General features: G+C 44.4%; 1 protein-coding gene across 3 annotated transcripts; it reads right to left on the bottom strand.

Moving 5' to 3' along the window:
* Nucleotides 1–12,285: 12,285 nt before the first annotated feature.
* On the bottom strand, nucleotides 12,286–19,360 carry TCF21 (transcription factor 21). Of its 3 annotated transcripts, none has more exons than XM_041746084.1 (3): nucleotides 18,324–19,360; nucleotides 16,543–16,640; nucleotides 12,286–13,035 (listed from the first exon to the last, which is right to left on the bottom strand). In XM_041746084.1, the coding sequence occupies exons 1-2, from the start codon at nucleotides 18,771–18,773 to the stop codon at nucleotides 16,551–16,553; spliced, it is 540 nt and encodes a 179-aa protein (XP_041602018.1). In that variant the 5' UTR covers nucleotides 18,774–19,360; the 3' UTR covers nucleotides 12,286–13,035; nucleotides 16,543–16,550. The 3 variants fall into 3 exon arrangements, with proteins under 3 accessions (XP_041602018.1, XP_041602019.1, XP_041602017.1); XM_041746085.1 differs by lacking the exon at nucleotides 12,286–13,035 and adding an exon at nucleotides 14,297–15,664; XM_041746083.1 differs by lacking the exon at nucleotides 12,286–13,035 and having other exon boundaries at nucleotides 16,093–16,640; nucleotides 18,324–19,352.
* Nucleotides 19,361–20,802: the final 1,442 nt, after the last annotated feature.

Below are 20,802 nucleotides of genomic sequence, written 5' to 3'. Positions count from 1 at the left end.
GAACTCTGCTTATTTTCCATTGGCTCCCCATATCCCTTACACAAATCAGGTAAAGGGGGGAGAGTCAAGGTAATTGTTTAGAGACCTTAAGAGTACTTTCAAAACTATGAGACTGACATTTTATTCTCCAAAGATGTTCTTGGGATTTTAGCATAAGCAGCAGAGTCATCAATCTGCTTGTGTAATTATGTGAACAGGAGAAAGCAGAGCTAGAGACAGATGGCAGACAGATGAGAGCTGATCACAGGGCAAAGAGACACCAGTGGCAAGAACGCAGGAGCTGAAAGCATTGAGCAAGCTAGAGAGGAAGATATAGAGACAAATTCCGTGTCAGAAAACAATGCAGATGGGTGGCCTCATGGCACTCTCTCCTCCCAGTGCATTCCCATCCAGAAAAGAGACCGAAGAAGCACTTACTCTTGATCCTAGGTGAAAAGGCATATTTGAACCCTTGCTTCATAGAAGGCAACCAGGGCAAGCAAGAAGCAACTTATAAGAGACCCCACAGTGGGCAGTCAATAAAGAAGCATCCTCTTTCATACTGCTTTTCATCAGCCACTACCAGAGAAATTAGTATGTTCTTCGATAAGATAGACATATCACTGTGGTGGAGCTTGTAGGTGTGTTCCCAACCCTCATTGGTAGGATAGGAGCAAAGATTATGCCTCCAGCCCTAGCTCTGCAGCTCAGGTTGTTGCTGTGCATCCCACTCTACTCCTTCAGTACGGTGCTGGTAGATAAGCATGGTATGGACAAGGAGCACTATGTCTCCCTGGTGATTCCTGTGGCCCTCTTCAACCTGATTCATACTTTCCCCTTGAGAAAAGAGGAGATAGTCCTGCAAGCTGAAATGGGCCAGACCTGTAACACCTGATGTGATGGTTCCTCTCTTGGCAGCTCCTCTTCTCATTCTACAGATTGCTATGCACATGGAAAGGCCTTAAAAATATCCTTGATGTACAGATTTTTATTTGTAATTTTCAAAGTCAATTTTAATATGAGCTTTCTTTGCACTTAAAAATTACCATGATGCTTTTGTACTTTGAAGTGTACCTAAAAAAATGATGAATATGATATGTACTCTTTTTCTTTATTCCATCATGGCTGGTTAATTTTATAGAGAAACTAGAAACAACAACCATACACATGCTTTCACTGTGTTATTCTGTGTTACACATAACTTACTTCTACTTTGTTTTTTGCATAAAACTTATATTAATAAAATATTTTGGAGCAAATTAAAAAAAAAGAAATGAGTCACATTTCTTTGTCTTTACTCCAACCCAAGTCAATGACTTGATGGAAGAACCAAGTGGAGCCTTGGAGCATGGCTAGCAGAAGAAATGAAATTTACATTAGATATGAGATTTCAGTTTTACACTGAAAATTCAGTTTTACACTGAATTTGTCTTTTAAAAAAAAAAAAGTATTGGGAATGCTGTGGTATCTGCCCAAGATATCATTAGGGATCTGCTCCCCACTAGGAAAAGGAGATTCAACACAGTACAGTAATGGGGGAAAATAAAACTGGTTTATGTTTCTATTTCAAGGCAGTTAAAACTATTAACCAACATGTGAAATGTACATGTATGTGTATATGAATATTTGTTGTTAGTTTTTTCTACATGTATATTTTCTCTAAGCAAAGAAAACTGGAAGGATCTGTACTCCATTATTAACAATCACACATTAGCACATAGCACATACAAAGATGGAATTTATAATAACCAGTAAGTTTTTAGCTTGAGAAACGAAAAGTTCTCTTTAGAACTAATAGATGAATACACTAGGTTCCAGCCAGATGAGAACATGTCCATAAGTTTCCTAATAATTAAAAAAGGGCTTCACCAATTGATAAACAAATATTTCATATTTGTACCCCACACATCTCAATGTGCAGAGCCCCCCTCTTCTTGATTAGCGAGCTGTGGTGTTTTGCTTAATGAATTCCTAGGGATATGATCCTGTACAGGTAATTCTCAATGTTGGAATCTCTGGAAGATTGGTTGTAGGCCTAGGAGCTGAGCTGAAGTGCTGGTGAGCATTCAGAGCAGTGTTTTCTGGCTCTCTTGGGCCAGCGTTAGCTCCTCTCACCTACCTGCTCAGGTGACAGCTGTGGCTCTTCTGCTGGAACCAAAGTCAGCTGGGCCAAAGGCAGGCACTAAACAGCTGACCCTTTCTTCTCATGGGCTCTTGCCTCTCTTCCGTTAATTGTGGGGCACTTTCCTGGTTTCTTTTCACACTAAGTATAGGAAATCTGATGTCTTGCTCTTAAAAGGGGGGCTGTTACAGCCCAGTTATTTGCTCTCCTGGAGTACTATTCTTTCAGCCCTTAGTGACAGGTTCAGAGGATAGTTACATCCAGTTTCTCACTCTCCCTGAAACAAATGTCCTGTTCAGTATCCACACCTTGCTGCACAGTTAAGCTCCCTCCATTCCACTCCTCACTCAAGGTGATATTTTTCATTCAGCCTTCACTGTTCTTCCTCTACTCCAGATTACTTTGGGGACCTGCAGATCATCAGGTTCGTACATCTTTTAATTCCAATTATAAACAGAGCTCAAATTATTTCTCAAAGACTTCTGAGCTCTGTGCAAAAACAAAGGATATGACCTGGCATCTATTCTACATGTCCCTCAATATTTCATAACAGTAAAGTCAATTGTGAAGCAAATGTAACCGGACCATACAGGGGATCTCTAGGAGGTAGTGGTGCCTAATTCCAATTCACCACGGAACTCAGCAGCTACCCCAACCCAAATGCTACAAAGGGAAATAAACTTGCTTTTCAGAGCAATCCTCGGACAATTCTGGAGACAGAAACTTTACTCTGTCTCTCTCTCCCCTTCCCTTCTGCCCTCTATCCTTCCCCTGTCTTCTGTAAAAGCCATATTAATAAATTAGTAAAGTTACTAAGACCTCGTATGAAAGCAAGCTGGAGAAAAAGCAATGAGATGTTTTTTTGTTTGTTTGTTTTTATTTATTTATTCATCAGAGACACAGAGAGAGAGAGAGAGAGAGAGAGAGAGAGAGAGAGGCAGAGGCACAGGCAGAGAGAGAAGCAGGCTCCATGCAGGGAGCCTGATGTGGGACTCAATCCTGGGACTCCAGGATCATGACCTGGGCCAAAGGTAGGCACTAAACCACTGAGCCATCCAGGGATCCCCAGCAATGAGATGTTTTTGACAAAAATATAGAAAATAATATACAGGGCCCATAAAATTTCATTATTTATTTTTTAAAAATGTCTTTATTTTGCTTTTATTATTAAAGAATATTTTCACCGCTCTGGTGTTCTGGGACCACAGTTTCTATATTTCAGCACTTTTAAAAAATTTTTATTTATTTATGAGAGAGAGAGAGAGAGAGGCAGAGACACAGGCAGAGGGAGAAACAGGCTCCATGCAGGGAGCCTGACATGGGACTCAATCTCGGGTCTCTAGGATCAGGCCCTGGGCTGAGGGCGGTGCTAAACCGCTGAGCCACGGGGGCTGCCCATAAGGTTTCATTATAATGTACTTTCTTACATACTGCTGCTGAGATTTTGAATGAGTATAGACTTTTGGTAAAGCAATGTTATACAACTTATTTTTAAAAAATCACTTCTAGGAATCTATCCTAAGGAATAATCTGAGAAATAATGAAAGATGTGAGGATGTGTAAGGATTGCAAATGTAGTATTATTTATCATAGGAGAAACTGGAAACAACCAAAATGTATGAAAATAAGTTATGGTTTATGCATTAAATGGGATATTGGCTTGTCTTTAAAAATCATGCTTCCGGGGATCCCTGGGTGGTGCAGCGGTTTGGCGCCTGCCTTTGGCCCAGGGCACGATCCTGCAGACCCAGGATCGAATCCCACGTCGGGCTCCCGGTGCATGGAGCCTGCTTCTCCCTCTGCCTCTGTCTCTGCCTCTCTCTCTCTCTCTGCGTGTGACTATCATAAATAAATAAAATTAAAAAAAAATCATGCTTCCAATCATGCTTCCAAATCATGCTTTGTGTAATATGGCAAAAAGCTTAGTTTATAATATTGAGACAAAAGGTAGAACAAAAACTGTATATACAATATTAATAATTTTTGTATATCAATCTCTTGGAAGTAAATCTTTTCTTTCCAAATGCTTCAAAATAATCATAGACTATGTTTATTATGAAGAGAAAGTTAACACAATCTGTTTTAATTTGGCAACAATCCATTTTGGGAGTTTCTGGTTCAGAGATAAAAGCCTTTCCTGCAAGAATTTTTTGGGAAGTTTCTTAGGGAAGGAATGGAAAGACCAGAATTTGGAAATCTTTCTCCCAACAGCTACACAGTTTTAATATTTTTATTTTTTCATGTTCTCCTTGAGCCCTGCCCAAGAACAAATATTATTTTTTAAAGTTGTACATTGGTCCAAGGGGGTAATTGTGTGAATTAGTAGCAGAAAAAGAAACTCACTAATCTCAGCCAATCATTCTTTTTATCTGCTTAGGTGTTTGACCTCCCTACATGGGCAAGAGAAAGAACAGTTAAATGTAAAATTTAGTTTGAGTAGTCATCCAGAAATTGCTGGTCTTGTATAAAATAAGTAGCGGTTTGGCAATATATATGAAGAACCTAAAATTAGTCACATTATTTGGCTCAGAATTCTACTTCTGAAAGATACAGACCAAGATCCAAGATGGGCATCATGGCCTAGAGTGAAACAGTACCAAGTTAACCATCATCTAATTACCTGAAAATCATGGAATGGTCAGCTCAACTGGGGATGGGATAAACAAAATATGAAAAAATATTAAATCTTCTGTAAGTTTAGCAATCCTCAGAGAGTGCCCCACCTTTGGGCCATCCTCCTCTTCTTGGTCCCATTTTGCTTATCCAGCTGTTAGTGGAGATGAGTCTCAAACCAGGGTCAAAATGGTAGCTAAATAGATGTGAACATATAACTTGTTTTTGAATGTTCTCTAAATAGTATGTAACTTGTGGGAAAGGAAATCATTTCTAATGAGAGAGATTCTTAGAGGATATTCCATGCCCTTTTTGGTTCTGATAGTTAGGACTAGAAGAGGTTTCAAAACTAGTTATGTATCAACAATTTCTGGGATTTTCCATAACATACAGTTGAGATTGGGTGGATCTTTAACTAGCAAAATATCAACAGTTTGGTTCAAAGTCATAGGAATTTTTCTGGAGAGTTATGGTAGCGGCTTCTTCTTCTATTCTTCTTCTTCTTCTTCTTCTTCTTCTTCTTCTTCTTCTTCTTCTTCTTTTCTTCTTCTTCTCTTCTTCTTCTTCTTCTTCTTCTTCTTCTTCTTCTTCTTCTTCTTCTTCTTTTTCTTTAATGCTGGAAGGAACTTTAGACATCTCACCACTGGTGAAAAAAACAAGCAATAGGGACACCTGGTTGACTCTGGCTGAGCATCTGCCTTCAGCTCAGGATGTGATCCCGGGGTCCTGGGATTGAGTCCTGCATCGGGCTCCCCCTCAGAGAGCCTGCTTCTCCCTCTGCCTATGTATCTGCCTCTCTCTGTGTCTCTCATGAATAAATAAATAAAATATTTTTAAAAAAGAAGCCAAGGAACAGAGAGATTAAACGATTATTTTGGGGACAGAGCAACTTAGTGTCTGAGTTGCCAAAGTTCAGGCCTATTTATGAAGCTTTCAAAATACCAGTTTTTAGAACCTTTATTCTGATAAGTTAGGAAATACTTGATAAAAAATATTGAGAAAGACAGTGGAACTTAGTATCACATAATTTGTGAGTTGATTTATAAGATTTAAAAGAGAAGAAAAAGCAAAAGACAGATTTGAAGACAAAAATATTTGGGAAATTTATAAATGGTTTGAGGAGCAGGTCCCTGAAATGGTGCAGAAAACTTGGCAGATGGGTGATGAAAAATTAATTTAAGCTCAGCAATTTTGGGGCATGGCTGACTCTGAAGATCTATCATTCATAGTTTTAATGTTGATTTTCCAGTAGTGAAGATAAGTTTCTGCTAATGCACCTATCATATGCTGATTTTTTTTTCCTTTTTTGCTTTGAACCAAGAGTATGGCTTCCTATATCACTGTAGTACAATGGTGGCCCATCTTATATAGTGCATTCCAAGCAGCCTGAGATCCAATTTTCGTTTAGGAAAATAAAGGCCTCTAGGACAACCACTGTGGTTGCAGAAATGGACCTTTTGAAATCATTTCCCCAGATATTTGCCCACTACTGGCAGATCGATGTTAGTGTAGGGCAGAGGCAGCTGGAAGCACTCCATGGTGGGCCAGCTTCATAATGATAGGCTGAGTTGCCTGTAGCCTAGTAGTTAGAGTATGTCAGTGGAAACCAGCATATACCAGTAGCCTACTCTTCCAGAAACTAGCACTGTTGGTGCTTTTGAGAATACAAGACTGTCTTGCTCTTCTACGTCCTTGAAGAGAAGAGGTTCTGTAACTACCGAAGAGGAAGACTCAAGCTGGAGATCAGGAAGGTGTCATCTTCTCTATTTCCAGTGTGTAATAGAGGATGCTGGAAAGTCAGTGATATTGCGTGGAATGCAATGAGGTACTGTACACCTTAATTCTAAGATACATTATATTTTCACATTTTTATATTTCTAAATTTGGGATGCATCTCTACATTTGTCTCTGTGTTTGAATCTTCTATATTGTTAGTATTATCCATGCTGGATTCAATTACCATTAAAAATGCTTTAAAATGTTTAAACTCTGATTCAGCATCAGAAAAAATGTTATTTTGTTATATGAATAATAAATATAAATATTTTCTTATACAGCAAAAAGCATGAAAATAGAAAAGTAATGTGTAGGAACAAAGGCATCTGTCATTGGAGAAATGCCATCATTCTGTATTTTCTTACAAAGCAATATCCAAGTGCCTTACAGAACTTAAGAAAAGAAGTAAACCCGGTTACATTTTTCTTACTGAGTTACATGCAAGGGATTGCCTGTCACATGCTGTATTAGTTTCCTGTGGCTGCTGTAACAATGACCACAAACTTTTAAAAAAAGATTTAAAAAAATTATTCATGAGAGACACAGAGAGAGAGAGAGAGAGAGAGCAAGAGAGAGGCAGAGACACAGGCAGAGGGAGAAGCAGGCTCCATGCAGGGAGTCCGACATGGGACTCGATCCTGTGTCTCCAGGATCAGGCCCTGGGCTGAAGGCAGCCCTATACTGCTGAGCCACCCCAGCTGCCCGAAAGATTTTATTTACTTATTCAGGAGAGACAGAATGAGGCAGGGACATAGGCAGAGGGAGAAGCAGGGCTTCTTGCAGAGAGCCCAATGTGGGACTTGATCCCAGTACCATGGGATCACACCCTGAGCCAAAGGCAGACGCTCAACCACTGAGCCACCTAGATGCCCCAATGATGACAAATTTAGTGCCTTAGCACAACAGTAACTTATTCTTTCTTAGTTGGTGGCCAGAAGCTCAGCATCAGTTTCACTGGGTGGAAATCAAAGTATGACCCTGCTCCCTCTGGAGATGGAGATTCTAGAAGGGAATCCATTTGCTGCCTCTTCCAGCCTCTGGTGGCTACATCACTCTGATCTCTACCTCTGTTTACACATCACCTTTTCCTCTTCCCTGTAACAAATCTCCCTTCCCATTCTCTTAAAAAGACATTGGTAAGGGCATTTATGGCCCACGTAAATAATCAAGGATAATCTCTTAATCTCAATATCCTTAACTTAATACATCTGCAAAGATCCTTTTTCCAAATAAGGTAACATTTACTATTTTCAGCAATTAGAATATGAGATCTTGGGACCACCATTCAGCCCACTACACATACCAAGCAATGCTACTAGAGTCAGAAAAAACCCAAACTTCTAGAAATAAGTAAAAGAAAGGTTGGTGTGATTAATTAATGGTGGTATTTTCTTTATGCTTCCTTCTGACAAAATTAGAAAACCATCGAAACTTGCAGAACTGGTATCAGTGGCATGGAAGAAAATCTCAGTGACAACAGAGAACTCTTCTAAGGAATGTTCATAATGGCCCAGAGAACACAATTGGGTAGTTAATCACTAGATATTAGCAATTCAAGGTGGGAAGTGATTCAGAAGGGCTAGACTCTGAACATGAAGAAGTTTTAGAAAACTCTTAATATGATAGATTAATTACAGAAATGGTCCCTAATCTCCACCCGTTGCTGATCCACACTACGCAGTGACTTTGCAGCTTCTCCCAAACAAGAGATAGAATCTAATGCCCCATTCCTTGACCTATGTCCTATGACCAGCATTAGCCAATTGAACACAGGTGAAGTGATGCTATCTAGATAGCAGAGGCCTTGTTTCCATTTCCTCCCCAGTCACCATAAGAGCAAGTACAAACTGGCCTACTGGGTGATGAGAGACATGTGGTTCAGGCACTCTCATCACTCTAGTCAATAAAATAGCCAACCAGCCACTAGACATGTAAGTGAGGCCATCCTTAACCATCTAGCTCACAGATAAATTGCCATCCAGCCACAGATAAATGAGTGCATTCTATGATCACACCAGGGCCCAGGCCAGCAGAACTGTCCAAGTGACTTGCAGATTCTGAAAGATAATGAATGTTTGTTATTTTAATTCATTGGGTCCTGGCATGGTTTATTATATGATAAAAACTAATACATCATGGGTAGAAAATCACCAGATTTTAATGACAGAATGAATAAGTATTTTGGAATGAATCAGACTCTGAATGTAAATAATATTTTTTGGAATATTTTAATGAACTTATTTTACTTATAATTTCTTTTCTTTGTATCCCTAATGGTGACATAATAAAAATATATTTACTAAGAAGTCTAAAAGAGATCTTTAAATAGTATAAAATAAAACTTGAATTGGATAAAGCATCATGTCATGATTTTATTAGAGATATTTCTTTTTTAGGGTTATAACCATCCTTAATTTCTTTTATCTTGTGGACTCTCCTATGTTCAAAGCAGAAACCCATTTCAGTTTAAATTCAATAATTCTATGCTCAGCTTTCTACCACTTATCCACTGTATCACTTCTGGTGATTTACTTCCTCTTTCTGAGTTACAGTTGCTGTACATGAAAAGTGAGGATGTGATATCTCATGGTTAGGGTTGTTTTAAAGATAAAGTGTGATAGTGCATATAGATGTGGTCTGTGTGATGCAAATAGATAAAAAATATTAAGAAAGCTGAATCAATGCTAATTAGCATATTTCTAAATATATGCAATTATAACATTTTATTAGCTAAAGAATGATGGTGATTTTTTTCAATACAATTTTTTGATTCCATAAAATAGATCATTTGGGTTATGTGAATATATCTTTTCTTATCCCCACTCTTTCTCACAACATGGACACAATAAGACCTGTGAACATGACCTCTTCCCCATCACATGTTGCTCACTGCTGGCATAGCAGAATAAAAACAGGTGGTCCATATGCAGACATCCCAGCCCTCATGCATTAGATTACACTTGTAGCAAACAGATTTGAGATTCTTGTCTCACCTAGAGCCTCCCTCTCAAAAAATCTGCTTTAGCCAGCAGTCAACCTATCCATCCATCCCCAGTCAACCATAGCTGAGGGGGCGAGAGGCATACATTTGACCTGGAGAATTTAATCAGAGCTTCTAATAAGTCCATAGTGGTCCCTGTCTTGAGAATTCAAATTAAGACATGCTGAGATTGAAATTTTGGAGAGTGGAAGTCTGTACCTGAACATACATATAATATTGGGCTGTAGTCAGAAACCAAACAAATCAACTACATATGAAAGAAAAAGTTCAGGAGAAGTAGAAAGCAAGCCAGCACAGAAAATTAGAGGAGAAGATGCAGAAGACTGGCACAAAAAGCATAGCTAAAGTTCAAGGGAGAAAGAGGGCGTTTCACTTCAGACTTCAGTTTCCCCATAGACTTTCCCTACTGTTTATTTTCTCCCTGGAGATGTCAGCCAGATTCCTTGGACTTTCTTAACAATGCCTCATTCCCCTTTTTATTTGAGCCAGTTTGGAGTGATTTTTTGTTCCTCATAACCAAATGACCCCTGCTGGGTTGAAAAATTCTCATGGGTTTAGAGATCACTTGGATTTCTCTTTAGTCCTTGGTGGGGAGAAAAAGAAAGCTTGTTAGGAAAAAAAAAAATGGTGAAGGGAGGAGCTACTGAGTGGGTGACAGACACCAGAAAGTAGGAGATTAGGGAGCAGCAGAAGGTGGTGGTATTCACATCAAGTGCAGAAGAAAAAAAAAAAAAAGAATTCTAATATGATTCATTAATGAAAGACACCATGAAACAAGCAGAACAGTTCAGATGTGACTACTCCCCAGTGATGGTAAGAATGTTGAAGGGAGATCCACAGTTTTTTTTGAAAGACATGATACTTGATAGACACCCTTTCCTGGGCTTCAGTCATTTAAAAAAAAAAAAAATCCATATGTGATGAGGACAATGTTTCAGGTTAATTTCCCTTTGATGGAATTGATGATGATTTTTTTCATTGTAGATTTATTTTTATTATAGAGTAGGTGTTCATCATCAAACTCTAAAATTAAGATTAGGTAATATATTTGAATCAGTCTGTGGTGATAGCAATGTAACATGAACTTATGAAGTACACAGAGGCATCTCTTAAGAAGCTTATTATTAAGCTTTTTGCATTCATTCGCTCCTCTTCAAGCACTTGCTATGTGTCTATCACTGTGTCAGGTGCTGAGGAAACCAAGGTGAACCAGCCAGACATCATTGCCCCTGCCCTCACTGAATTAGAGTAAATAGACACAATCAGATAAATAGGGAAGTGAAAGAGAATAAGAATTACCTGCTATTAATAAAGTGACAAATGCCAAAGTATAGAATTTCAAGCAAGATCGGTGGTGCAGGTCTCACTGGAGAAAGAGGAGACCTGAATATAACTTGTTTTAATTACATTTGATATAACTTGAAGCGATTAGATTATCACAAGAATTTAATATTGTTTGCCATTGGCTTGATAACTATTTAGGGTAAATGCATATCATTCTCTCGGGCACTTTGATAACTTAATGACCAGAAGAAGGGGAGAAGAGAGGAAGAAAACCAATATTAATTAGTGTCTAACATGTACAAGGCATTACGTTACCAAAGGAGTCATTATTGCACTCATTTTACAGATGGAAGAATGAAGGTCTAATGCTCAAGCATTCCAAAGCTCTTTCCATTACATCATTCACTAGATGTAGATCTAACCGTATTTGTAAAAGGCAACAAAGTATTTCCTTATCTCCAACTGAAATAATTTTAAATTTTAAGGTGCTGTGAACATTTTATTCTTATAAAGTGTCTTTCATTATTTCTACTCTTCAAGGCACCTTTTCAGCTAATGATTCTGACCTAACGACGGTATAAAGTCATAAGTAATAATGTGATCTTCTGCTGGAAAGGGAAAAACCGATCTCACCTGAGTGTCAGGGGGAGGGCAGTTGCAACATCCCACCCCCAGATGATGCCCCCTAGTCCCATTTGTGCTTTTTTTTCAAACACGCACCGAGACCTCAACCTAAGAGTCCAGTTTCAATTTCAGCGCAGCCACAGCCCCGCGGTCCGTTTCTCTGCCCGAGCGAGCCCCCCTCGCCGCGGCTTCGGCTTCCAGCTCTCTCTGGATTTCGACGTTCACGGGGGCTTCGGGCACGGGCACGACGCTGGGCCCGGGGACGGGATGGTGCAGTCGCCTTGGGAAGCCTGGTCCCCACGAAGTGCCACCTCTTTCCCCTCCGTCCGCGGCCCGGCAGGGTGCGCCCGCGGAGCCCGCCCCGCTCCGAGGAGCAGAGGAGCAGCGGCACGTGGAGCCCGGCCTGCGGGGGAGCCAGCCGCCCTCGGAGCCAGGCAGCGCGCCCGCGTCCCGGCACGGCCGCCCGGGAGGGAAGCAAGTTCTGCAAGCCCCTGCGTGGGCCGCCCCCCGTGGGCCGCCCCTCGAGCCGCGCCGGGTGGTCGCCCGGGACCCTCCCCGGTGGCCTCTGCGCGGGGCAGCGTGGGGGGCGGTGCCCGGAGAAGGCCGCGACTCCAGAGGTGGTCGAGGCGGGCTCCGAGCTCGCGGCCTCCTTCCTTCTCCTGCCTGCGCCCGTCAGCTCGGGGAGTACAGAGGCCGCCAACGAAAACCCAAACCCGAAACCCCGCCGGCCGCTACTCCGCCTCTGGGCCCCGGTTCCGGCCGGTCCGCCAGCCGCACCCCGCGGCACCCTGCTCAGCAGCACCCTCGACGCCCCTGCACCCCAACCCAGGCCTACGGCCCGTGGGCCCGGCGCACTGGGTCCCCACTCAGAGCCAGCCCACCTTCTCCTACTGGGGCGAGGGGGTAATCTGCTGGGACCCTCTGCGCAAGTGGAGGGCGGCAGGGGGCGTGAGTCCGGGGGCCCAGTTTTTCTCCCCCTTAGGGTTCACGAGGGAGCCTACAGCAGCAGGGCCCTAATCCCCCCGGTCTGTAACTCGTCGTCTGACGACTGAAATACGTCTCAAGGACGCAAGATGAGCGCAGACTTCGTCGCACTAGGGCCACACAAACCTTTTTATTTTCTAAGGACCAGTGGTTTGATTCCCTGACTGGCATTTAAGCATTAGGAATGCACTGCCTGCCATCTGGAGCGAATAGAAAGGTAAATGAAACTGGAGCCCAGGAAGTGCAGCCTCTTAAGAAAAAAATTTCCCAAATATTTTCTTTCTCTCTGTATTCACTTCTTTTGCTTCTCTGAGACAGATCCCCAAACAGTGATTCTCAAAGTGTGGTTCCTGGACCGGCAGCATCAACTTCCCTTGGGAAATTGTTAGAGACTCTGGAGGCCAGCCCCAGATCTCCTGAATCTGGAAGTGGTGGGGGATGAAGCCTGACAGTGGACTCCCCCCAGCCATCTAGGTAATTCTGGATGGCACACACGGAAGAACCACTGGCTTACCAGTCTCCTCAGGCAGTATTTCCCACTGATCACCAAATGTAACCAGAGGTACCAGATCTTGTTTATCACTTCTTCTTCTTCTTTTTTTTTTTTTTTTTTTTTTTTAGAAAGAAGCCTCCGATTTGACAGTAGAAAAACCTGTAGAAGCACAATGAATTGCTTGTAAGAAGTCATACAAGCAGTCAGAATGAGAGAGAGAGAGAGAGAGAGAGAGAGAAGTGGGACTTCCCCAGCTACAGTCCGGTTTTAATATCTGTCTACTCCTCCTGAGGATTTGCAGACACGTTTATCTTCCAAACTTCTACAATCTGTTTTGGTTGTTCCCCTGGTTCTTTTTGAAAGCACCTTCTAAGATAGTTTTCATAATTAAGGGGCCACACACAGGACACTAGCTACCCCTCACCCCATCTGACAAGCAGCAAAGGAAGTCTTTCTCCAGCTGCCGCTTTCCTCCTTTTCAAATCAAGGTATACCAGGAACCTGGACTGGCCAAAGGTAGGATGGCTTTCCCAGAACAACAGACACTGGAAAGTAGGGTGTGGTAGGTATGGGAGTGCTAGGGATCTGGCTGGCCTAAGAGAAGGGCCTATTCGGAAGTGTTTAGACTGTGGATGTGTGTATGAGATGTTTGGGGCCATTGCACTGCCACATCCCTGGGGCTAGTGGAAGCCATAACCAGTCACTCCCAAAGTTTTGCCTGCTCCTTTCAATGAACAACCATGGGATCCCAAGTACACCCCTGCCTGGTGGTATTGGCAGGCCTTCCTGATAGTAAGACCCCAGTGTAGTCCTCCTGGTTGCTGATCTCAGGTCTGAATTCTGGGTTCTAGATTTTTGAGAAATAGTCCCATTGGTAGAAAGCTCTAGACAAATCTGGAGAACACTGTGGAGAGGTAAAGGCATGAGGGAGAGAGAGAGAGACAGAGAGAGAGAGAGAGAGAGAGAGAAAGAGTTTGTAACCTTCAGCATTGCGTCAAAGAAAGGTGTCTTGTTCAGGCAATAGAAAGACCATCACCTGGAGGCTCCTTGGTGGCTCAGTGGGTTAAAAGTCTGCCTTTGGCTCAGGTCATGTTCCCAGGGTCCTGGAATGAGTCCCACATGGGGCTCCCTGCTCAGTGAGGAGGAGCCTGCTTCTCTTCTCCCTCTCCCCCCCCTCATGCTCTCTCTCAAATAAAATCTTAAAAAGAAAAAAAGAAAGACCATCACCTGTTCATTATGAACACACACCCTTTGAGCTTCCTGCCTGAGACACTTTCAGATCCTGTCAAGCACTGGCTATTTAGTAAAAGTAACTGATATTTGCACAGATCTTTTCTTTTATAAAGTAATTACATAAATACAATCTCATTTGCATCCCACTACGGTTTTGTGTGGCAAGAGTGTATGACTATGATATGAATGAATGCATGATTAATTCATTAATTAATGTATGATAATTAATAATATGATTATTTTAATGCTTATCCCCATTTTCAGAGATGAGAAAACTGAGGATCCAGGCTCTTTCAGGGAAAAGCTAGAGGCAGAGCTAGGGTTTAACTCACATGTTCCCCATTTTATAGGCTCAGGGCTCATGCTGAAAGCAAAGGCTTCAAATTATAGGAAGGAGGCATAAGACTTAAAAAAAAATCCGTTTGCAGTTTGGGGTTTACAGGATGAGCAAGCAGAAAGTTCTTCTCTGGGGGCCACCTGAGTCAAGTGCTCAGAATTTTGAACATTTGGTTTATAGGAACGTGAAGGGGAGCTTGGAAAGTTTGCCAAACGGGAAACGCAAACAACTGAATCACTCTGGGACTCATCTCTGACTTAGATTCTGAATTGTGGAGCCGGAGGGGGTGGGGGGCACTAGCCCTGCGGTTGAAGTGACCGAACACGGGAATTTGGGGGAAGGTGGAGGTGGTCAGAGCTTGAAATGGGCCCCTAAAGGTCAAGTGGGGGTTGGGGTATGGCAGCAAAGCCAGAGGAGAGGTCCTCTGACGTCCAAATGACAGGCGGGCAGGTTAGGAGTCAGCGACATTACAACCCTCAGAGAATGGAGAATTGCACTTGGTAACGTGGGAGCCTTCACTGGCAGAGAATCAGCCCGGCACAGCGTTCACCTGTCGGGGCCAGGGTCCCCGGCTCCTTCCTAGAAGGCCAGGCCGAGGGTTCCACCCCCTCAGCAGACTTGGGGTTGGTTGGAGATGCTGGAGATGGCGAGAGGTGGAACGTGGAGCTATTACTCCAGGTACCAAACTGAGCCGAGAAAAAGAGGGGGGGGGGGGGGGGAAGAAAAGAAAAGAAAAGAAAGAGCAAATGAAGCGGAAGTTTGAGGGCCTTCTGCGAGGAATAACAGTATAAATAACCGAAGACGTCTTGTAAACACTCCGGTCATAACCCCGAACATTAAACAGCCGCGGTGGCATCTGGCGCATCGGCCGCTGCGGGCTGCGCTGGGGCAGCGAGTGAACCCGGTCCCAGGCTCCCCGGCCTCGCCTCTCTGTTTATCTCAACTTAATCTTCTCCACCGAGCTGTTCCACGGCACGGAAGATGTTTAAATTAAAACCCAGCCCGCAGGAAGTCGTGGCGGGGAGCTGGAGGCGCTGGCTAACTGTAATCGCTAGGCAGGCGTGAGCGCTGTTAGTCATTCATTAAGTACTGGAAGAAATATCTAATGTATGTTGCAGCACTTCGAGAGGTTATGGAATTTGCACCTTTCATAGCTCCCATTATTTCTTCACAGTTTGGCACTATGGGTTGTTTGGGTCCATCTCTGTGCCTAGAAAGCTTAAAAAAAAAAAAAAAAACGTGGAATTTACCTGCCTGCTCAGGTCATCAGTTAAACCTCGGAATACACGAAAATCGAATTTTCCTTTTCTGGTGTGTTTTTCCTTTGAATCGTGTAACTGTTAGTAACCGCAATCCTGCCCCCCTTTTTTTTGAGTTCACAGTTATATTATTTCTGATTGTCTCCAAAGTAACCTGTAAACCTGAGACCAGAGTTTCTATTTGAAGTTTCAGTGCAAAATGTGATCCGCACCTTCACAGTGGAAATTGTGTTTAATCTTATTCATCTCCAGAAGTTTGGATTGAGGTTCAAAAGAATCACTTTCATTATCAAGCTTCCCCATACTCTCCTGCTTTTCTATTCTGTATATATATATTTAATATATATACATACATATATATATTAAAAAGCACACCAATTTCAGGGCTTTTAGCAATATAAAGAAAGATTTATTTTCGAAAGTAGCAAAACTTGTTTGAAAAAAATATATCTTTAAGTGAATTACTTTATAAATGTGACTATCAAAGTCAGTTATTCTATGAACTACATTTTACAACATATGGTACAAAAGATACACATTGATAGGCTCTTATTATCTATTTATATATTTATAATTACATATTGCACTTGGACCAGCAAGGCTCGCAGAGTCATTCACCGCAGAAGTTAATAAAGTTAAATAGATGGGAATCTTTGTAAGTACAATTGATCTCCTCTGGTTTGGAAACGAATCTCCTCGTCGCTGTAAAGTGTTCTCGCGGGGGGTGGGGGAGAGGGGGGCAGGGAGAGGAACGTTGCGAGGGGGAAGCAGAGACAGAGAGCAAGGGAGGGCAGGGGTCGCCTCCCCCCCGGGAGCGCGCCTTTCCCAGACTCGCACCTCCAAGGTCAGGACGCTGTGGTTCCACATAAGCGGCTCGCGGTCACCACTTCTTTCAGGTCACTCTCGGGTTTCCCGGCCACCATAAAGGGCCACGTCTGCAGGAGAGAAGAGGGTGGAGGCGGTAAGTGGTTAGTGGCCTTGGAGGCAGGGCGGTGGTGGGCTCCGAGCCTGAGACCAGAGGAGGGGGGGTGGGGGGCGGTCAGGCAGCGAGTTGGAGAGACCCACTATCTATCTCTCTGCAATTTGCTGGGTGTTCTAGGGCGCCCCGTGGATGAATAAAGAAAAAGCTCGGTTGGTGCTAAGTCACAGCTCCGGGTGGCGGAGCACAGGGGTTCATCCTACGTTGTAAGAGAAACCCAAGAGAGGGGGCCCCTGGAGAGCTCACAGCGCCCGCGGCCGAGGCATCACGCGGAGGCAGCAGGGAAGCCAAGAAGGACCTCGTGCGGGGTGGACACCGGTTGGAGGCGAAGCGACTTTCGGGGCCCTCTTCGGAGGCCCAGGCTAGATTTCCCGGCCCTCTCGCTTCCATCCCCGTCTATTTTTCTCCTGCCAACTTTCATTTCCTCCTGTGGCTTTGACCACAGTTTCTAAATTTTAATCGCTGGCTCTTAAGGGGTGTGTGTGTGGGGGGATAACGCTAATAAAAGAATATACACGCATATATTAAGATCATCTTCCTACTGGGCTGAGCGAACATTGCCTTTTCTCTTCCCTTCTCCGAGGTGTTTTAGAATAAAGCTGTCTTAAATTTCTTGATTCGAAGATGAACGCAGCAGCAACTGTAAATGAAGTAATTGCTTTCATTTTAGTTCCAGATTTTAATAAACAATTTACTCATTTTCTCGAAAAAGGAGAGACCTTTAACGTAAGAGGGAAAAATATTTACTAGGGCAAAACGTGGTTTTGCATCCCCTCCCCCCCAATTCCTGAAACCAGTTTGAGTGAGAAGACAATTCAGAGCTTCAAACCTCTCCTACCAGTGCTGGCCGATAAGACGACTTTTAAGAGGAAAATCTCTCATTCTTATCATATATAAACAAAGGTGCTAGTAAGTCGTGGTTGTTGTTTTTCTCTAGAGTCTGGAATTCTTGAAATTAAATCAAATAAAAAAGGAAGTAAACTGTCCTTCTTATATAGCAAAATACATTTAAGAGAAAATTAGCCTCAATGAGAATTACTTTTTAAAACAAAATTTAAAAGACAGGCTGAATGGGCATAACACATTTTTAAATCTTCGATGAGAGTGACCTTAAGTTATATTCTAACATCACTTATCACATTAATATTTGTGAGAATTTACTGATTTTTGCTGATATTTGCTAGAACTTGTGGGATTTGAAAATGTTAACCTACCCATAAGAGCAGCGCAGAATGTTCAAGAAGCTGGGGACTTGCATGACAATTACGGGGGCGTGAATTTATCTATATCTAATGGTCCTAAACATGCCTGGGAAAGAAACGGAGTTGGGTGTTTCTATGTCCAAAAACGGGAGGGGGGAAGTCGAATTCTCCTTCAGCTACAAGAAGAACGGGACTAACAAGACGCCCTCTGGGCGCTCAGCAGTTTGCCTGCCGGCGCTGGCGCGGGCTCGGCGGACCCCTGCTCTTTGCCAGCTCCGGGCCCTCGCAAGCTCTTCCTGGGGCGGCCACGTCCGACGCCGGCATAAGTCCTGGGCCCTCCCGCCGGGGTCCCCAGGGGCGCGCGCTGCCACGGGCGGGCGCGGGGCGGGCGCGGGGCGGGGGCGCTCGGACGGCCGCAGCGGTGCCCGCGGACTTACCAGGTTGACCGGGTGAATGTAGCCGTTCTCGTACTTGTCGTTGGCCAGGATCTGCCTCAAGTGCGCGATGTAGCTGGACGCCAGCCTGAGCGTGTCCAGCTTGGAGAGCTTGGTGTCCGGGGGCACCCAGGGCAGCGTGGTCTTGAGCCTGGAGAAGGCCTTGCTCAGCACCCGCATCCGGGCCCGCTCGCGCGCGTTGGCCGCGTTGCGCTGGACCTGCTTGCCCTCCTGGCCGCCGCCGCTCAGCGGGCTCTTCTTGGCGGGCGCTCTCCTCCTCTTGCCCAGGCCTCCGCGGCCCTTCTGCGGCGACCCCGCCTCGCAGTTGGAGCTCTCCTCGGTGCTCTCGTTGGAAGTCACGAACTCTTTGCTCGAGTCCATTTTCAGCCCGTCACAGTCCAGCATCTCCACCTCCTGAAGATCCTCCACATCGCTGAGGGAGCCGGTGGACATGTTTGGGGCAGAGAAGGGGGGACCGAGAGGCGGGAGCGCGCGCGAGCCCCAGCCAGCGGCCCGGGCCCGGAGCGCGGAGCGGCCGCGCGGGCTGGAGGTGGAGCCGGGTCCGGTTCCGAGGTTGTGAGAAGGCGCCGCGGGCGCTTCTCCGGGGAGGACCGCGGCTGTGCCTCCCCACGAACGGAGTCGGGGCCGCAGAGGAGTGTGAGAGCGCTGAGGAATTTGCTGGACACTAGGAATTTATCTGGGGAATAGAGAGGCGGACCCTTGTGGCCCAGGGGAGGGGCCTGGAGGCCCCGGCGGACTCTGGGACCCCCTTTCCCACCCGCAGGGAAACGTCCGCGCAGACCCGGGTTCCGGCCCGGAATGTGAACCAGCCCAACCGCGACTGGCCGGCACCGGCACCGGGCACCTTGGCCCACTCTGGCCGGGAAGAGCGCGCCCCCCCACAGGCCCCTCCAGGGCCACCTCCCGAGGCCCGCTTTTCCTCTTAAGGGGTCATAGCTGGTGGCTTTTTTAGGGCTTCAGAGAAATGGCCAGATCCTTTTGCTCCTGGCGGGCCTACCGACCACAAATCTCACAAACATCCCCCTGTCCCGTCTTCCCGAAATTAAAGCACCAAATAAAACCCAGACAGGGGTCAGCTCCCTCCTACCAGTACCCCCAAGACTCTGCGGATTTCCCTAGATATCGTCCTGCCTTAGGCGGGGTAAATGAACAAAACAAGCGCGTCACTGAATCTTTAGGGTGAGGCAGACAAAGTACCTAAACATCCGTCTGCATCTGGCCGCTTAGAAAAATATGAAGGAACTGCCCGTGGGCACGCAAACATGCTTGACCACCACACGCCCACGTACAATACAGTTGAGTAGAAAGGGGGCAGTGAAGAATATATGTGTGCGGAAAATATTTTGTTAATTGGTCATCTTTTCTTCATAAAATTAAAACTTTCCCCAAAATGTCTTTCTAGAAATGCATTTAATAATGTCTTAAAACTCTTAGCCGCTCTCAGCCACATGTTACCTTCCCTGAGACTTCTTGTTTTCTCCCTCCCGATGCCTTTGCCTCCTCCTTGCTGCCTCCTTGCTGCCTGGGTTCCCCCATGGGACTCTGGTATTACAGAACAGTAAGCCGTGTTGTCCCTTCAGGAAAGCCTCCTCCCCAACCTCCCCGTCTCTAACCCCAGATGGTCCCATCCTTCCTGAAGAATAAGAAAAATCTGGAGAGTAAGTGAAAAGCGAAGGGAACCAGAAAGCGAGAGACTGCATAAAATCGATGAAATAAAATTGGAAAGACGGGATGCATGAGTCTCTCTTAGGGATTCTTCTTCGGGGTTTCTTTCCTTGCAATTAGGCATCTGAGACCAGGGGCTGGAGCAAAGTATAAGGACAGCTTCTGAGCTTTTGGCTCGCGGTCTGTACCCCTCTCCTACATTAAGATATCATATCTCTAATCCTGGGCTCAGCTGGGAATTCACTAACCCCTAACGTTTTGTTTTGTTAGCAGGGTCTTGTTTGCTTTCCCCCATGCTGTAAACTAAACAGATTGTCAGCAAATCAGTCTTTATTAATGAATTAGTGAGAACCCCTCCCCATAATATCTTTGCCCAGGATCCAAAATTTGTTAATCACCAGTGTAGAGATTTATGAGCCCTCTTATTTTCTGTTGTTTGTGCAGGTGGAGATTTAAATGACCATATCCACCACTAAGATTTATTGTGAGAGTGATTGATGTTATAAACCAGGAACAGGACTCTTCCCACAGCAGGGCTGACAGAAATATCAAGTTGAAGTTGCCTTTGTCCTCATGCACAACTGACCCGGTCCTACAACACAGAAGAAGTATAATAATTTAATCTAAGACTTAAAACAGCATTAAGCGAACACCCAGCAGGCCTGTTAAACATTTCCCTACTGATTTCCAAACTAGCTTCTTTGATTTGTCCCTCCCTTTTCTTGGTCTTAGTAAGACGTGAAAGTTATTTTGAGGCTAAAAGAGCTATGTGAAAATAGGCATTGGCCAGCACTTT

The sequence above is a fragment of the Vulpes lagopus genome, chromosome 2, assembly GCF_018345385.1.
Source record: "Vulpes lagopus strain Blue_001 chromosome 2, ASM1834538v1, whole genome shotgun sequence".
Lineage (NCBI taxonomy): Eukaryota > Metazoa > Chordata > Mammalia > Carnivora > Canidae > Vulpes > Vulpes lagopus.
This window is presented reverse-complemented; position numbering and strand designations above follow the sequence as displayed.

What these genes read in the sequence shown, in the direction of transcription:
- TCF21 (XM_041746084.1), bottom strand. Translation starts at nt 18,773, where the DNA reads ATGTCCACCGGCTCCCTCAGCGATGTGGAGGATCTTCAGGAGGTGGAG. An exon ending in ACATTCACCCGGTCAACCTG is followed by an intron (nt 16,641 to 18,323) that starts GTAAGTCCGCGG and finishes TCTCTCCTGCAG; the next exon opens with ACGTGGCCCTTTATGGTGGC.